This window comes from Vulpes lagopus, chromosome 21 (genome assembly GCF_018345385.1).
Source record: "Vulpes lagopus strain Blue_001 chromosome 21, ASM1834538v1, whole genome shotgun sequence".
In the NCBI taxonomy this organism is placed as follows: domain Eukaryota; kingdom Metazoa; phylum Chordata; class Mammalia; order Carnivora; family Canidae; genus Vulpes; species Vulpes lagopus.
In genome coordinates this window covers 23,776,702-23,794,945 of record NC_054844.1, presented here as the reverse complement: position 1 = coordinate 23,794,945, position 18,244 = coordinate 23,776,702, and the positions used below count along the sequence as shown (strand labels likewise).

Below are 18,244 nucleotides of genomic sequence, written 5' to 3'. Positions count from 1 at the left end.
GTCCAATTTCTTAATAAGCTTAGTGCATAGAAATATAAGTGTAAATATTCTAGATATTTGTTGTTGATGTTGCTCAATATAGATATATTCTAAAGACTAGCTGAAACAGCTAAGAAAGCTCCCTGAAACCCTTAGAGGATTCTAATTGCTTATACTTTTAGTGTAGGATGGCCCTTATCTAAGGCAAGCAAGCTGCAGGGCAACAAAACATTTAACACTATGGAGTGTTCAGCAGAGCCTGCTGGACTTTCATGGTGCTCCCTCCCCAGGCACTGTGATCTATATTATTCCTTCCCAATGATTAAACATGCAACTCTGCTTTCAGACTCTTCAAGGGCAATCAGAGGAGCTACAGGAATTCACATTCTGCTGTTCTATTACCAAAACACTTAGACTGTCCTCAGGGCTGTTCCGTGTTCCTGGGAACTATTGGTGGTGCATGTTTGCCATTTCCATAGTAAGAGTTAGTAATGAAAGTTGCTTTTTTTCTCCTCAAGGAACATCATCTGGAAAGAGTTTCATTTCTTTCCTCACAGCAGGGGTACTTGAACAGATGACAGACCATTTGTGTCAAACACATTGTACTAGTACATGGTCCATATGTGGTGTTTCATAGAGGTAAGACAGCCCTTCAGCCAAATAGCACATTCTGAAATTCTTTGCAGACAGAGCAGCAATCAATTTTTTAGTAAATATATACAAGAGATGGATTATAATGTGTTATGGGTTATTAATCAGATAGTCTAATCTTACATTTGTCATCACCCACAAATATTCATTGAGAGCTTCTATGTATAAGCCAATGTCCAATGGCATGATACAGAGTCATAAATACAAAAACCCTAAATCATCATCATTACCACCAAATATATGTTGAGTGCCTACTGTGCACAAGTCAGTATCTTAGGCAATCATGCATAGACACCTATAAACTGAAAGGCCATTTGCTGAGCACCTTTACATATTGAGTACCTTTATTAAGGTGCTTTATATATATTTTAGTAGTTAAATCCTCTCAACATCAATATGAAGCAGTCATTATTATCACCATTTTATAGATGAGAAAGTGACATATGGAGATGTTAAATAAGTTGCTCAAAATGATTTATTTTGTGAAATGGAAAAACCAGATCTTAAATCTATATCTTTCTGAATCTGAATATTGTAAGTTTTTTTTCTGTGCTTCCAGAAATTTTTGTCTAAATGGTAAGTCAGAACCCATACAGAAAACAAACAAAAACCCTCTACAACAATGCAAATCTGCAAATGCAAAGTGTCAGGTGAAGGAAATAAATAATATAATAAGTGCCAAAAAACACATGAGTATGGATATTGTTCTACCAAGGTCCAGCCAATAAATCAGAAACCATACCATTTTAACAAAGAGATTGACCAAATGGTGATTGGAGAACTGACAAGGCAAAAGGGAACCTAGAGGTAACTGTAGGAAACAGCCCCCAGTCCTACATGGTGGAAACAAAAACAAGAAGTTGGAAGTATCCAAATTTAAAAGCTACGAGGAAGGGTCCCTGCCCTATTGAGCCAGACCTCTAAGGAGGGAGCACTAACTGGCTGGTAATTCTGAAAGGGATTGTTAAAGCTGTTCCTGGGAAGGTGAAGAGGAACAAATCTGAAAGCTGCAACCAATTGCCACTGGAATACCTACTGCAGATGAAAAAAAAAGTGCTGGGGAGCTGCCCAAAGGAATAGGAAGCAGCCAGGATGTATGGAAGAAACAAAGGAAGTACCCACATCTCCCTTCAGCCTCACAGTCAGCCTCTTTCTCACCGGCAGAGCCTGGCATGGACGCAGCTAGCAAAGGGAAAATGCTTGTTCCTGAAATCCTCATTGCTTCTAACCAAGTTTACCCAAGAGTGCATAGACCACACGATGGCTTACCTATGCACTGATTTGTTCATAAAACTGAAGAGAGGCCCCAAGTATGTATAGTTCAGTTTCATTTAAACCCTCTTCTCTGTTTGGTGCAATTCCACTCATGCTCTTGGCTCTTTTCAGTCTTGTGGATTAAATAAGGTAACACTTGCCAGGTTGCCCATTGGATAGGTGTACATTTTTCAGGTTTTCCACCACAATTTAGCAACTAGTACATGAGGCTACTGACTTAACTCCCTTTTAATTTTGCTCATGGCTCCTGATACATTGTCCCCTCTATTAGCATAGGTATTATTCCCTTTTCTTCTGATTTTCTTCTTTTTACCAATGGAAGCCTGCCTCTGTTTTATATTTTCTTTTTTTTACATTATCATCTTCTGACCAGAACTGGTTATCATTTTTATCCCAAGTTGTAGATGAAATTCCTGGGGTGTGGAGTTTCAGAGGAAAGGATAGTTAGAACAAAAAGAATCCTCAAGTAAAGTAAATCATTGGTTCTCTAGACTTCAGACCAGTGCTAGTTTATGATGAAGTTTTCTCTAGTGAAAAATAAAGACAATATTAAGAACTAAGAAAGGCAACAAGGTGTGATGGTTATGGGTAAGGGCTGTGGAGCCACTTGACCTGGTTTGAATTCTGGTTCTGTAATCTTTGGGAAGTTACTTAACCTTTCTGTTACTCAATTTTCTCACCTATTTAGTGGCTGTTATAAAAATAGCTGTCCCATGGGCAATTATAAGGATTTCATTGGTTATTACATGTAAGCACATAAAACAGTAAGCATTCGATAAATGCTAATAATGTTATTTGTGGACAGTTTAACTATACTAATGGTTCTTTTTTGGGCAGAACTGCCTAATATAAAGAGATGACATTATTCCTACTTGTTTTTTTGATCTGAAAAAGTTCTTTCTTACATTAAATGGAGTTAACAGTAGATGCAATAAAATCTAAAGGTCCTAGAACACTGTTATAAAACACTCTTAAGATACATAAAGAAATGAACAAAAATCAAACAAGAATTTGTTCAGAGATTTTGAGTTTATAAAGTACGAATTTACCCTTTTAACATGGATAGACTGGCTGCCACCCACACACCAAACACCGAGATCATCCTAGAAACACCATGATGAGCAAGACAAACACAATTCCTATCCTTGGAGTGGTAGGAGTTTAATAGAGTTTTTCCACTTAACTTGTTTAATTTGTTCCTGGCAATCACCCTGAGGAAAGACATTATCCTCCTCTTCTTCCTCCTCCTCCTCATCATCACTATCTCCATTTTTAAGAATAAACTGAAGTCTCATAAGGGGAAAAGTTCCCATTCCTTGCATTGCATAGCAGACAAAATTTGGGATCCTTTTCACTACTATATAATGATAGACTATGTACAGGCCTAGATGGAAATGTATCTCTGTTTTCGTAATGGGAGCCCATGGGAATATGCTTAATAAGCTTGAATGAAGGTCAGCTTTTCTGGAACACATCTGGTCTGTGAAATAAGACAGTGGAGATTTGAAAGTTTTTCCCCAAAAAGAACAATTAGCTCAAGAATTTAACAATTGGGGCTCTAAACCTCTCATCCCATATTTGTTGAGTATGAAGGGTCTGGAACTGTATCTTTAATGCCTTCTTTATGACCTTTTGCACCACTGTCCCTAAAAGGAGACTTTACTAGCTAGTATGCTGTATGGATCTCAAAGAAGAACAAAAAATACACATTGGTTCTCTTCTTACTCTATCCATTTACTTTTTCTCAATGTCATTATCTTTTGAACAATGTCACTAAGGGGTCATTTGATAACAATTTAACATGATAAAAATGTTAAGTCTCAAAGGAAAGAAATCCTGAAATGGTAGATAATGATGTTGTACATGCACTCTCTGCTTAAATCATAGCACATTGGCTTTCTGTTCTTAGTTCTAGCTTTGATTTATTAATATCTCATGGGGTATAGGTATAGTCATTGGAATGAGATGTTCATGTTCCAACCACACAAGTTTTTAAGGTAGAATGATAGGTTCTTTTCATATGTAAGCCTGTAAATCCCTACAATAGTCCCAGCAGGTAGATACCAGGCATATACAAGAGGAAACAAAAATTACTTTTAAAACTCTCTCCTTTCTTACATGCTTTCTTTTAAAAAAAATAATAACAATATGGAAATATAATTAAATAAAAGATTTACAGATAGGTAAGTAAATCATCCAACTAAAAAGCACTGGAGCTAAGATTTGAACCCAGAGCTTTCTGGCACCAAAGTCTGGCATGCAAGTCTGCGTCCTGCAAAGGAAAACTCTTATACTAGCATTTCTCAAACTTTATACAGCCTGACATCATATCCACAAGGTATTAATAATGTTATTTCTCTGAAGATATCCATTATCAAGTATGTGTAGGCAACAGTGAACACCCTTGATTCCTTTGGGGATTGACAGTATATAGTGTGTAGCAAATTAAGACTATGAGAAGTACTGCAGAATAAGGAACAAAAAGGACTGTTTATTTGGGTTACACTAGCATTTGAGTCTCTGCTCCTTTCCTGGTTTAAAGACTTAAAACACTTGCTGTAGGATAGAGAAAATGGGACTCTGCAATGCATCAGTCAAAACAATAAGAAAACAGGGACAACTGCTAGGCTTGGATAAAAGACTTCCCATAGAGCCAGGGTCATTGTCTGGGTCAAGATGATCTTCTGAAATCAAGAGGGCAGTGTTAATGATGATCTTTGGAACAGAATGTGTCACATAGGGAATGAAAAAGGTCCCTTGGAAAGAAAAGTGGTCTAAGTGGAAAGGACCCATTTAGCTGGAAGCACTGTGTAGTTACAGTATATTGAATGGACATGAAGAGACTGCAACTTATTTTATTTTTTTAAAAGGTTTTATTTATTTATTCATGAGAAATACACAGAGAGAGGCAGAGACATAGGCAGAGAGAGAATCAGTCTCCCTGCAGGAAGCCTGATGCGGTACTCCATACCAGGACCCCAGGATCACAATGTGATCTGAAGTGCTCAAGGTGCCCCAGAGGCTGCAATTTAAAAGAGAATCATCACATTATAATTTTATATATAGTTATTGCTGGGTCCTTTCTCATTCTGCATACAGATCAAGGCCAACAAGAGAGACTAATTTTCCTAGGGTAAGCAAACATCTGTTTGTAGGATTTTCAGTCTAAAATTGGGAGAGTCATGGATAAACCTGTGGACCAGGTTAGTTTACTTAAAAAAAAATTATTTGCAAAGGTTGTTACTAATACTCAGGTACCACATCCATGTGATCTAAACACATTAAAAAATTTTATTTACTGGGGATGCCTCAGTTGCTCAGTGGTTGGGCATCTGCCTTTGACTCAGGGTGTGATCCCAGAGTCCCAGATCGAGTCCCACATCAGGCTTCCTGCATGGAGCCTGCTTCTCCCTCTGCCTGTGTCTCTACCTTTTTCTCTCTCTCTCTCTCTCTCTCTCTCTCCATGTCTCTGATGAATGAATCAATGAATGAATAAATAAATAAATAAAATCTTTTAGAAATGTATTTACTTTATCAAGGAGGTTCATTAAACAGATAATTAATGACATAGTTTTGATGTAGAATGAAGCATTCTTGTATATTAGATGTTAATGGCATAATTTGGAATCTGTTAGGGATACATCAAGTTTTTATTCTTAGCAAATTAGAGCAGAGAGCAGTGTAATTAATCTGCTATTGTCCCCCTTAGTAATGTAGGCCTGGCCCAAGGAGACCTGTACCAATTCCAGGGTAGCAGGACAGATCCACCTGGGAGGCAGAAAGCACCAAGTTTTAGGGTTGTAATGGCCTCTAGTAAGTGGTCAGCCATGGAAGTCCATGATGTGAGTTCATAGAGATTGACAGGCTCTATCCAGTTGGCCTATATAAGAATAGCAGAGACGTGGCCTCTGAATTAGAATCAAGGCAAAGCTTCAAGTGTGGTAGAGCCAGCAAGGACAAAGGAGGCCAGTTCTCAAAGTCAAGGCAAGTACAGGAGACCCCTGGGAACATCATAGAGAAGTAAAGGCAATATATGGGCCAGTAACAGGGCTTCACACCCTAATGTATGGCAGGCAGCAGGATGCTTACTAGCATAGTACAAGCCGACAGATTTCCCTCCAGGACATTTCATATTAAACTTTCCTGACTGTGAAGAGATCAAGGGCCCAAGGCTTGTAAATACTTCCGGTCCAAAAAGAGCAAGACTGAACATATAGATGGAAGATCATTAGAACCAGCCAAGGATAGACAAAGAGGAAATGGGGCCTACTAATTGCTAGTTTCAGCAATTGTTTGTTCAGTTCCTGAGGACTTTGGAGTTCTGGGAATCAATAAGTAGAGAAACCAACTTTGAAGTCATGGTCATCTTCTAACTTCTCAGTACCATGAGAAATGTATAGGGAAGACCCATAAGTAATGTGTTTGCATTCATCATCCTCTTTAACATCCCACCTGAGCTCTTCTGGAGAACAGAGGCTTGCTGTGGATGGGATTCCTCATGGGACAGGACATGGAGAATGTGGGACTGGGGCATAGAGCTCCATGCCATCTTATGTAAGGGCAGATGTTAAGTGGTTCATTTCTTCCTAAGGAAGGAAAAAATAGAAGGACTTGGCAAAGCGGTTATCCTCATTTTTTATCATGTAGGACCTTTTTACAAAGAAGCTAGCAATCTGTTTATTTTCTAGTTAAAAAATGGAAGAGTTACTTTCTGAAATTTCAGTGTTAGAGTTCACAGTCCTGCATATCTTCTGAACCTACATAAAAATGTCTGATTTAAAGTTGGCTGTTGTTGACTTACGATGCTGAAAATCATGCCACCACACTCTAAAACCTTGCAAAATGAGAGCTCTTGTAAAGTTTCTTTTAAAATACTTTTTCTTTTTAACAAGGGCATCTTATAGAATGTTTCAAATGACTAGAAAGGAAATAAAGAGATTAGTCACTTTATAAGCACCAATTAATGTGACTCTTTATGCTATTAGTGTCTTACTAGACTATCAATTTTTAAAAAGAAATAAAAGTTTCTAGGATTTACATTGCCATGTTTCAGCTAATGACTGTTTATTGTTCCCTGGCTCAACTACTTGCTGATTTACATCCTTAAAGTCCTTAAAAATATTTCCTTTATTTGAAAATCCAGTTTCAGATTTAATACTCTGAGGTTACTAGTTCCTCTGAAAAGGAAGACCTGGAAACAAAAAATAATATACTTTTCTGAAAACAACTGCAGATTTAGTTCTAAGTGTAATTTCTTTGGGTAGCAACTTCCTTCAGATCTCCTTGTGCCGTCTAAGCTTACTCTGTTACTCAAACATTTCCCAGTGAGCTCACTTTTTTTATTTTATTTTATTTATTTATGATAGGCACACAGTGAGAGAGAGAGAGAGAGGCAGAGACATAGGCAGAGGGAGAAGCAGGCTCCATGCACCAGGAGCCCGATGTGGGATTCCATGCCGGGTCTCCAGGATCGCGCCCTGGGCCAAAGGCAGGCGCTAAACCGCTGCACCACCCAGGGATCCCGTGAGCTCACTTTTTACTACTCCTTTCAGTATGGATAATCCTAGGGTTTTGCAGTCTTTTTTTGCTCTCTTCACATACTTTCTCTGAACCATCTCCTCATTACTTCAACTGACATCTCTAAACTTATGACACTAAATTTATAGCTCTACCCAACACTCTCTAAAGCTCTAACTGCCTTATTAACACCTTCCCTAAGAAATTTCTTAAGCATCTCAAAATTAACATGTCTAAAACTGACCCACTCATCATGTTTCTCCTTTATTCTCTATATCAGGAAGTACCATTACCACTATCAGTTGGCCAAGCCTGAAATTTGTGAATTGTCTTAGCCTTTACCCTCCACAAGTATTTCTCACAGTCCACAGTGAAGGTCCTAACAAATCCCCTCCTGCCAGGTGTGGCTCCTGATCCTATATCTCACACTGGGTGATACCATTAAACTTTTTTGTAGCACTAAAGCTGAATGAAGGTCTGAAATGAAGGGAGATGTGAACCCTCTGGGTCATGCTATCTTAGGAGCCAAATCAAGCTCCCAGCTCTCTCCCTCTCTCATCCTGTTGTGATCCATGAGGCTAAATAGAAGACTGCACTCAGAGTTATTTCTTCTAACTGAAAATGTGTTTCTTGATCAAGATTTTGAGTCCTCCAAAAGTGCTTCAGGATATCATTCAGTACACATCCAGAATGTTTGAACCAAGTTTAGGCTCACGATGGGATATCAATCTTCTATATAGACAAATGACATGTAAAGCTTGAGGCTTTAGCATTTCCTGAATGTCTTTGCTTGCCAGATTCGGGGCTATAATTTGTGAAGCTAGTTGAAAACCACTGTTTAGGGGCACCTGGGTGTCTCAGTGGTTGAACGTATGCCTTTGGCTTAGGTCGTGATCCTGGGGTCCTGGGATCAAGTCTTGTGGTAGGCTCCCCACAGGGAGCCTGCTTCTCCCTCTGCCTATGTCTCTGCCTCTCTCTCTCTCTGTGTCTCTCATGAATAAATAAATAAAATCTTGGGGAAAAAAAGAAAACCACTGTTCACTTGTCAAATAACAACCGTTATTTGATGCTCTCATAACATTTTGAAAAGTGCTTTGGTATTTACATAAAGCAGTTGAAAGAGACTCCCTTCCCATAATCCCTAGAAATAAGACTCTTTCCTAAACAAATATGCTGTTTGAGATACGGTTCTTTTGTGTCCTCTATCCACTAGAAAAGAGGACTATGAGCACCTAATTTTGTGTAATATGGTTTTGAGGCCACAAGCAATGACTTGTCTCCATGGCCCTGCTGAACAAGGGCTGAGTCACCTGCAAGTCAGGAAATGAGAGAACATCAATTGTACATATCATCCGGTGATCTCACTTGAGTCATTGCTGAGTTTCAACCAATTTCCAAGGCATTTTTTTCCCAATGACCATCCTAAGTGTTACCTTGTTATCATGAAACAAAAACCTGAAAATTTTTGTGGAATTTTTGTATGGAAGTTAATCTAAGCTTTACAGAAATTTGTGCCTCATTTAAGAAAAAGGGTCTGCTTTTTGTACTAATATGTATTGTCTTCAATGCCCAACCATTTCACAGCTATATAGAGAAATATTTGACTTATCATATTTTCTAATTCAATTATTGGAAAACTAAGGATACAAATGACTTAAATTTGGCCTTCCTCTGATAATCCACTTGAATCATAATCCTTTGAAACACAGGCCATTCCTTTTTTTCCTCCCTGCTCCTTGTATCAAGTTTAGTAAACAATCTCAGCATTTTTTCCCTACATTCCACTACTTATTTTTTTTTTCTTTTTCAACCTGAGAGTACTGTGATGGTGTTGATGATCCAGAAAGACTAACCTAGTATCTGAGCTGAGGGTAGATGGGAGAAGAGACTGGATAAGGGAACGAGACTGGGGGAAGAGTAAGCTGAGCCTCTGGCTCAGAAGGCCTGAGGGGCCATGTCAGTAGGACCAGGTATGAGAGGAGCCAGGATAGATAGCTTGGCTCTGGCACAGGTGTGGCTTACGGAGATGCACAGGAGTAGAGACTGAGGAGGGAGCTGCTGAGGGTGAGATGCTGTAGGGCATCCAGGGAAAGTGTCCCAGAAACTGTTGTCGTACAGGGTCTGGTGCTCTGTGAAGGATCTTAGTTTTTATTCCTTAAAATAGAACTGAGCTTCCTCATGAGCCCCTAAGCACTGGGAAAGCTAGACAAGATGTAAATTTCACCTCTTTTCTTGCTGGTTTAAATTATTCAACCCTTCTGGGTCAATGCTCAGTCTAATTTATGTTTTATCTTATTATTTTCCTTTTCTCTGAAGTCCATAGCATCTGTCCAAACCCTCCATCTCTGCTTCTATTGGTCACTTTTCATCTCCATATTTTTGAGCAGAGGGAAGGCTTATATGGCCGTGGAATAGAGAGCAAGGAGAGGCACTATGCCAGGTGAGTCTGGAGATGTCACAGGAGCCGGAGCATAAGAGCCTGGTGGGCCATGTTGAGAATTTTGGTCCTTATCCTAAAGGCAGTGTGAAGCCTTTTAAGGGTCTTAAAAGAGTGAAACAACACTTGATTTTTTTTTTTAAATAAAAGACAAAGTGCAAAGAATGGAATTGAGTGAGGCAGAAACAGATATGAGGGAGCAGTTAAGAGGCCAAGGCAATAGTCAGGGCTAGAGTATGAGAGTAGTCTGGACGAGCATGGTGACGGTAAAGGTGGGAGAAGGGTTAGAAGAAGTAGGCAGAGTTTAGTGATTGTTTAGGTGGGGTTTGTGAAAGAGAAAGAGGGACCTAGGATGATTCAAAGGTTCCTGTAATTAGCAACAGAAGTGCTGGTGGCATCATTGCCTGAGACAGAGAACACAAGAAAAGAGCAGGTTTCATGGGAGTGGGCATGGGGGCTACCTTAGATTTCCTCACCTGCTGACTCCCTGACATCTGCCTGGCGAATTCTAACTGCAGGGGCTATATAGATGGGTAAGTGTTGCCATAGGAGATAACTCAGTAACTGGCTACACTATACATACATATTATCCAACTTCAGCTGGGCCTCCAGCTCTTTGCAATGATTTTTTTTTTTACCAATTTCAAGGTAAATCCTTTTCTGTTCCTCATATTGAATTTTTTTTTTATTTTATTTTTTTTCTCATATTGAATTTTAAAAACATTTTATTTCTGTATTCTAGGCCTATATTTCTTCCTTGGTTTCAGCAAACTACCTTGCCTCTTAATTTACTTAAAAATATAGAGGCCAAACAATGTGATTTCCCTCAAGTTCTCTCACCTCCACTTCAAAATGTCTCTGAATCTTAAGTCATTCTCTTTTATTTCTTTTCTCAATGGGAGGAGTGTCTCTATCACCTCATTCTACTTTTTCTGGAACATTTTTTAAAAATATTTTATTTATTTATTTATTTATTTACTTATTTATTTATTTGAGAGAGAGAGAGAGAGAGAGAGAGAGAGGGAGAGCAGGAGCAGGGGAGGGGCAGAGGGAGAGAGAGAAGCAGACTCCCAGCTGAGCAGAAAGCCTGATGTGGAGGCTCAATCCCAGGACCCTGGGATCATGACCTGAGCTGAAGGCAGATGTTTAACCCACTGACTGAGCCTATCAGATGCTCCTGGAACATTGTTTCATAGACTAACCCCAATTTGATGTAAGAGAAAATATTTTTTTCCAAGTCCATTATTTATATTCCCAACGCAGACAATTTGTAAAATACAGAAGGGAACTAAAATGAATATAAAAATCACCTACAATCTCATATTCAAAGTGAACCATTTTTGATTTCTAATTTCAAAAAAATTCTCTTTCTACTGGTTCTCTTCCCTTCACCTGGAAACGTGTTCAAGTCTTCTCTTGAGCCCTAACCCTAACTATTAGAAAAAAAATTCCTCTCCGTCTTGCTTACCTTTCAAAAACTACTATGAAATATATGTTCCCTTTCAAAAACTACTATGAAACTACTATGTTTCATAGCCACCTACTCTTCAGTGCTATTGGGAGAGCTTTAAGATGCTTCTGGAGTGAAAAAGTTGTCTGAGGCTTGGGAGGCTGGGCCAAGACAATGCGCAAGATTAGATGGAAGTCATCTAATTATCTAAACCTATATCTATGTCTCCTGAACATGCCACTATTGCCTAACTACCCCAGCTGGTTCCTCTTGTATCTTGGATTTTGCCTCATGTCTGATTGTGTATTTCCCCAGACAACTAACCTGCCGTGTCCTCATTCCCTTTATGCCCAAACCTATCCATTTCATGGCTTCATGTATCATTCTGTGTAGATGACTTTGAGTTGAGATCACTAACCAAGATCTCTCACTGAAAGTCAGAATAACATTTCCAACTGCCTTCTCATCACCTCAATATGAATATCACACCAGGAAACTCAATACATCCAAAACTAACACTATTATTTTATCTGCCAAACCTACTTCTCCTCTTGTGTTTCCATTTCAGTTAGTGGTATTATTATCTTTTATTCAGCCAAGAAAGACAATAAGGAGTCATCTTTGACTCTTTACTTTCCTGAATTCAACATCAAATTCTATTGACTTAATATCATATTAATTATTTACTTTTGTCAGGCACATGCTAAGTACATTAGGTGCATTTTCCCAATCTTTCACTATGTTCTGCCTCATTCTTATTTTACTTGTAATAAAACGGAAACTTGGATGTTTAGAGATCAGTGATAAAGTCAGTATATGAACTCAAGCCTGTTTATTTCCAAAGGTAACCAATGTCTTGATGCCTTTTCTGTTTGTTCTCCTCTATCTCCACTGCTGTAGCCCAGCTCAGATCATCACAGCTAGCCAATCCCCAATTAGTCAGATCATGTCATTAATAACACCCTTCAATTCTCTTACACACTCATCACTGGAAACTAGTAAGAGATTGCCTGGAACGCTGAATATTCCTGGTTCCATCAATTTAGTTGCGTGTTTACCAAAAAAGAGTTGTATTTTGTTCTTAAGCCAGACAGTTCAATTGTACTTTTTATTGTGTTACAATATTTAATGAAATACTGTTTAAACTAAGGAGATATGAGTGTGGAAGAGAGCTCTTTCTATGAAAACTAAGCTGAATTTGTTGGAAAGACAAGATGAGAATAAGTGGCTGAAAATTTTATAATCCATATAAGTATGGAGAAGGTGAACCAAAAATGATTGGGGAAAACTCTTATGGAAACTTCTTTAAGATTCTACATTCCAATTGCTGTTTTGCTGCAATTTAAAGAAACAGAAACACGGGTGTGGTTCATGCAAGAAAAAAAATACAAAACTCCAATTAGCAAACCGTACTCAAAGAAGGGATCTTAACATTCTCGTATATAATTGCAGGATAAATGTACTCATATGTGTCTTAAGTTAAACTATAAATATCCAAGGTAAACATCTTGTTTTGTTGTTGTTCTCTGATTTGATAAGTTTTGCAAATGACTGACCAAATTTGGTCCCTGATTTTACTGAATGAGAGAACTTCCACCTTATCTCTCATTATCTTCCAAACAGTAATAGCACCTTTCCTTCGACCTAACCCCCATCTTTAGTCTAATTTCTCCATTCAGCCAACAAAAACGTTTTAAGAGCCAAGTAATTAGCAGAATTCCTTCTAAAACTCAGATCTAAGCCTCTCTCCTCTTCCCACAATAATTCAGTGATTTTCTCTTGCCTGCAGAATGAAACTAAAAGTACTTAGCAGAACATTGAAGACATGTAATGGTCTGACTTCCACTCACCTTTTCAGGTTCCACCTCCTAATACAGCACTCTTGTCAGTCACCCACATTCTGGCTATTGCCCAAACGCATGACACCATTCAGTATCCATTCAGAGAGAGCCTGAACTCTACATTTGTATCTCTCACAATTTTACTACATACTTATAAATAGTAGTTTATAGTGGGAAATATATTGTTTATAGAAATTATGTAATACAGAAAATACTAAAGATATCTGAATAAATTTCACTGAATGAATTTCAAGTTGTAAAGTCAAGAGTATTGTGCAACATATAGCCTGTGGATGGAGGCATAAACTTGTCTTTAATAATCAAAAGTTTAAATGTGTCTATTCTCATGATAATTTGGTAAAGTTTTAAAAGTCTAGATAAAAATGATATTTTGACTGTCCTTATCCAGTTGTCCAATTAGGGAGAGTACCTATTTCCTAGGTGACAAATATCAGTGGATTACTGTGACATTACTGTCCTTGGTTGTCTGTTTCTCTCATTCACATTTTTCCCCTGGAAGTCTTATACCTGTGGACTGTCATAGATGCCACTACTGCATAGAACTCCTAAAATGTTCATCTCAGCCAGAGCACCTCAGTCAATTCCATTCCTCTCTCTAATTGCTTTTGTGTATTTTCAACTCAGCAAAATACCATTCATCATATCAGAGTTTAAAATGGAACTTTCCCAGCAAACTCACTTTTTTCTGCCTTCTGAAACCACCCCCTCCAAGGTTTTATCCATAGCTCTTGGGGGTCTATTTTGCTTTTTGTTCTTTCTTGGGCCACAACAAATTGCCAATTATCTCTTCCCATAGTGACTGGATCATTAAGGGCTTTGAAAACTATGGAAGTACTTGCCCCTTTATAGTCAAACTTCTTGAAATATTTGCTCATACTCATTGTATTCACACTGTTATCTCCCATTCATTTTTCAACCCAGTGTAATCTGGCTTCTGTTCCAAAACTTTTATTGTAGCTATTCTTTTTTTTTTTTAATTTTTATTTATTTATGATAGTCACAGAGAGATAGAGAGAGAGGCAGAGACACAGGCAGAGGGAGAAGCAGGCTCCATGCACCAGGAGCCCGACGTGGGATTCGATCCCGGGTCTCCAGGATCGCGCCCTGGGCCAAAGGCAGGCGCCAAACCGCTGCGCCACCCAGGGATCCCCTGTAGCTATTCTTATATAAAAGTAATGAATTACTGCATTGGTGTTAAATTTAATTGACATTGTCTCAGTTGTTAACCCAACTTCTTATAGACTTTGATATTTAGACCACTCATTCTACTTGAAATGAATTCTTTCTGCTTCTGTGATACCTATCTCTGAGACTGCTTTGTTGTGCTACTCTTTTTAGGGTTCTTTTTCTGCCCTTAAAAAAAAGTGTCCATTCTTCAGAGTTCCAAATCTTCATGTCTTCTCCCTCTACGTACTTCTCTGAGCAATTTCATCAACTTCTCTGGCTTTTTTTTTTTTTTTAAGGTTTTTAAAAATATTTATCTATTGACGAGAGACACACAGAGAGAGGCAGAGACATAAGCAGAAGGGAGAAGCAGGCTCCCCATGGGGAGCCTGATGTGAGACTCCTGGGATGGAGCCTTACCCTAGGATAGTGCCCTGAGCAGAAGACAGATGCTCAACCACTGAGCCACGCAGGCATCCCAATTTCCCTGGCTTTAGTTACCACCTCTGCCCATGATCACCACTTTTGTGTCTCCAGCTCTGTTATTCACCTGAGCTCTCGAGATGTGCATATTAAACTGCCTCCAGATGTGTCCTCTTCAATATTGCAGAGGCACTTTGACTTTAACTTGCCCAAAGCTATTTTACAAAAGCACAAAAATACTCTCTTATTTGCTTATCTTAGTGAATGGTACCATTCAGTATCTATTTGCTCAAACTATCAATGTTAAAATATAGCTATCGATTTTAACTTCTTTTTTATTCCTTATTCTCCAATCAATATCAAAACTCTATCAACTTTACTTTTGAACTAGTTCATAAATTCATTCACTTTTTCTATCCCTTCTGCACTACATGGCTCAACCCAGGATGATATCTCCCATAGATATCTGCAACTGTCTTCTAAATGAGCTCCTTGCCTCCATGCTGGCCCCTCTCCAATCAGTTTTCCAAGCTGCAGCAAACTTCCTCTTTCTAAACAGACAAATTTAATCACATTACTCCCCAACTTCTCTTCCTAAACAGACAAATTTAATCACATTACTTCCCAACTCCTGTCAATGTATCCACACTATCCTCAGCATTAATTCTAATCTCTTTCACATGGTTTGAGGGCTCTTAGTGATCAATCCCAGTTGCCCTTCAAGTCCTGTCTTTGCCACTCTCTCACACTCTGTGGTGCTTCTTTAAATTCCCAAACTGCATCAATTCTCTACCTATGGACCTTGCCCATCCCATGAATCTGCTCCTCTCTCATCAGGCTATTCTCTCTCCTATGACTCCTGCTCCCTCCCCCTGCAATTTATTCATTCAACATACTTTTGAACACTCAGTATGCACTAGGCATTGCTCTAGGTTCTAAGACCACAGCAGGCAGCAAAATGGGTATGTGGTACTGAACTCATGAGGCTCAGGGACTACCGGATAGACAGATAAGCAAATTTGGGTCATTGCAGACCTTTGTGATGAGAGATGGACACTGTGAGTTTAAGGACCCAGATGAAGACATTTCATTCAGGCTAGGAATAGACGCTTCCTAGGGGCAGTGTTATTTGGAAGGTTAGACCTGAGATAGAGAAGTAGGAAGGTAAGAGGCCAGGGAGTTTAAGAAAAACTTCAAAATGTAAACTTCTTACCTTTTCTGCTTTTTCTTTTTTCTTCTCACTCTTCTTAACTCTTACCATCCACATCCAACTACCTCTATTCTTTAAAAACTCTTTGGTTAGTTCTTATGGTACTCCTTGAAGTAAACTATTAATTTCCATACTTGGTGGCATCCTTTTCCACAAAGCACTTCCAGGCCCTCCGCAAACCCACCAGTTTCCTTTCTTCAACTCTCTCCTCCAGATGAAAGTGAAGAAACCTCATTCCATATAGTAGCCATATCATTCCATCTCTTAGACAAAGCTAACAGCTAACTTGTAACTGACTAGGGTCAAGCCCAGATATTCTTCTTTTTATCCTTCTGCTATAATCTTTCCAATTGTCCATTCTTGCATTCATATTTTCCAATAATCCACAATGTCAAATTGTCTATGAGAAATAGACAACCCATGATCTTCCCTCATTTTCTAAAATAATACAGCACAGGTCAAGTTTAAGAAGCCTTTCCTCATAGCTTTGAGATTCCTGTCGGACCTTAGGCTCACCAGAATAGGGTGATAGTATTGTTTCTCTTGAGCTTTATTCTAGGCCATAGCAAGACCTTTAATATACAGCAAAAATGAACAATCAGTCAATACCATCCCACAGATCCCTCACTTCTTAAAGGGGCATATCATCTTTAAAAACTTCAGTTCCGGGGATCCCTGGGTGGCACAGCGGTTTGGCGCCTGCCTTTGGCCCAGGGCACAATCCTGGAGACCCGGGATCGAATCCCACGTTGGGCTCCCGGTGCATGGAGCCTGCTTCTCCCTCTGCCTGTGTCTCTGCCTCCCTCTCTCTCTGTGTGACTATCATAAATAAAAATTAAAATAAATAAATAAATAAAGTTCCCTCAGGGCTTTTTATCTTACATAGTCATCCCTTTCGGGCAGTGGTTCCCATTTTTAAATGTTTTAGTAAGATGAGAAGTATCCTATTTTCAGGCACCACCAACGTTCATCCTCCCATGGGGTAAAGAGGAGGGTGGCTTTACCCATGATTGGTCAGTGACTGAAGGGGACTCTGCCTTGCATCAGCAATGTCATTATTTCTTCGCTCACTACAGTCTGAAGATTTGGCAGCAGTGCTGATGCTTATATATAGAAGGAAGCTAATTACTTCATTTCATTCTTTTGTTGGAACATTTTCCTACCCACTCGCAAATAATCTTCCCTTTCCTTTAACAGCTCCTCTCTAAAGAGACCAGCAATAGAACATTTATCATAAGAATGACAGTTGGAGCACAGGAGGAGACAACAGAAGCTTGGGACCAGGGGCCCAGGTTAGAGGTCAGTGTCCACCAACTCCTAGGTAATTGGCCTTGTAGTGTCTCCAAAGGGAGTTCTTAACAGAAGCAGATGGAAACTTCCACTGAATTCCTTATATGTTCGAAATAGATAGGTAGATGATAGATGATAGATAGATAGATAGATAGATAGATGATAGATAGATGATAGATAGATATGTGATTATTTCACCCATAAAGTCAGTCATATTTCTATAACAATGGCTTCATCAAGGCTTTCAATAGTCATTATTGGCCATTCTTTTGGGGACTCTATGAGCAATCATTTTCTTGGTCTGAAGCAAAAAAAGACTCAGGACACCAGGTTACCTCTTTTAATTTTTGTTGTGGACAAAAAAAAGACAGCACCTGAGTACCTTAACGAGGGGCATGTTTGTGATAACACTGGAGACAGGGCACTATGTGCATCTATGAACTGTAAAATCTATGGCACTTTAATTAATTTTGATTTCACAGAGAATTTAATGAGTCAATAAAGACAAATCATGGAAACGACAGTACTTTTATATACCATCTGGCAACTCTTGATAATACAAAATGGCTCAAGACTTCAATAAAGGCTCATCCATTCTAATAGAGAGATTCTATGCTTATTGTTCTTTAACATTTCTGGTATATTTGGAAATTTAAGAGCAGAGCTGCCATATATGGGATCTGATCAAAGGGGTGAGTCGGGGTGAATAGGGCCAAAATCCAGCTGGCGCTCTAGTCAACAAGCCCTACACCTTGGCTTCTTCTAGTTTATATGTATAGCCTAGTGAAAGCTCTGTTTATGAGGCTGGATAATAGAAAATTGTCAAATAATCTAAATAAGAATATTGGTTGAAAAATGTACATAGAATTATTAACTGAAACCATTAAAACAGTGGTATATATGTATATGCATACATGAAAAAATAGGTCATAAAATAGAATATATCACCCCATTTTTGTGAAGTAAATAAATGTAAATATACAGAA

General features: G+C 38.8%; 1 protein-coding gene across 11 annotated transcripts in view; it reads left to right on the top strand.

Annotated features, from left to right (window-relative positions):
• The window catches only part of LMNTD1 (lamin tail domain containing 1), a 443,243-nt gene that overhangs the window by 259,290 nt on the left and 165,709 nt on the right, over nt 1-18,244 (top strand). For 5 of the 11 annotated variants that reach the window (XM_041736415.1, XM_041736418.1, XM_041736417.1 and 2 more), the window contains exon 2: nt 17,166-17,267. The exons of 3 other annotated variants lie outside the window; for them this stretch is intronic. In XM_041736415.1, the coding sequence (XP_041592349.1) occupies nt 17,208-17,267 (60 nt within the window). In that variant the 5' untranslated portion in view covers nt 17,166-17,207. Of the gene's footprint in view, nt 1-7,369; nt 7,429-17,165; nt 17,268-18,244 lie in introns of those variants that run through there. 3 more of the 11 variants (XM_041736420.1, XM_041736416.1, XM_041736423.1) reach the window with 2 other exon arrangements.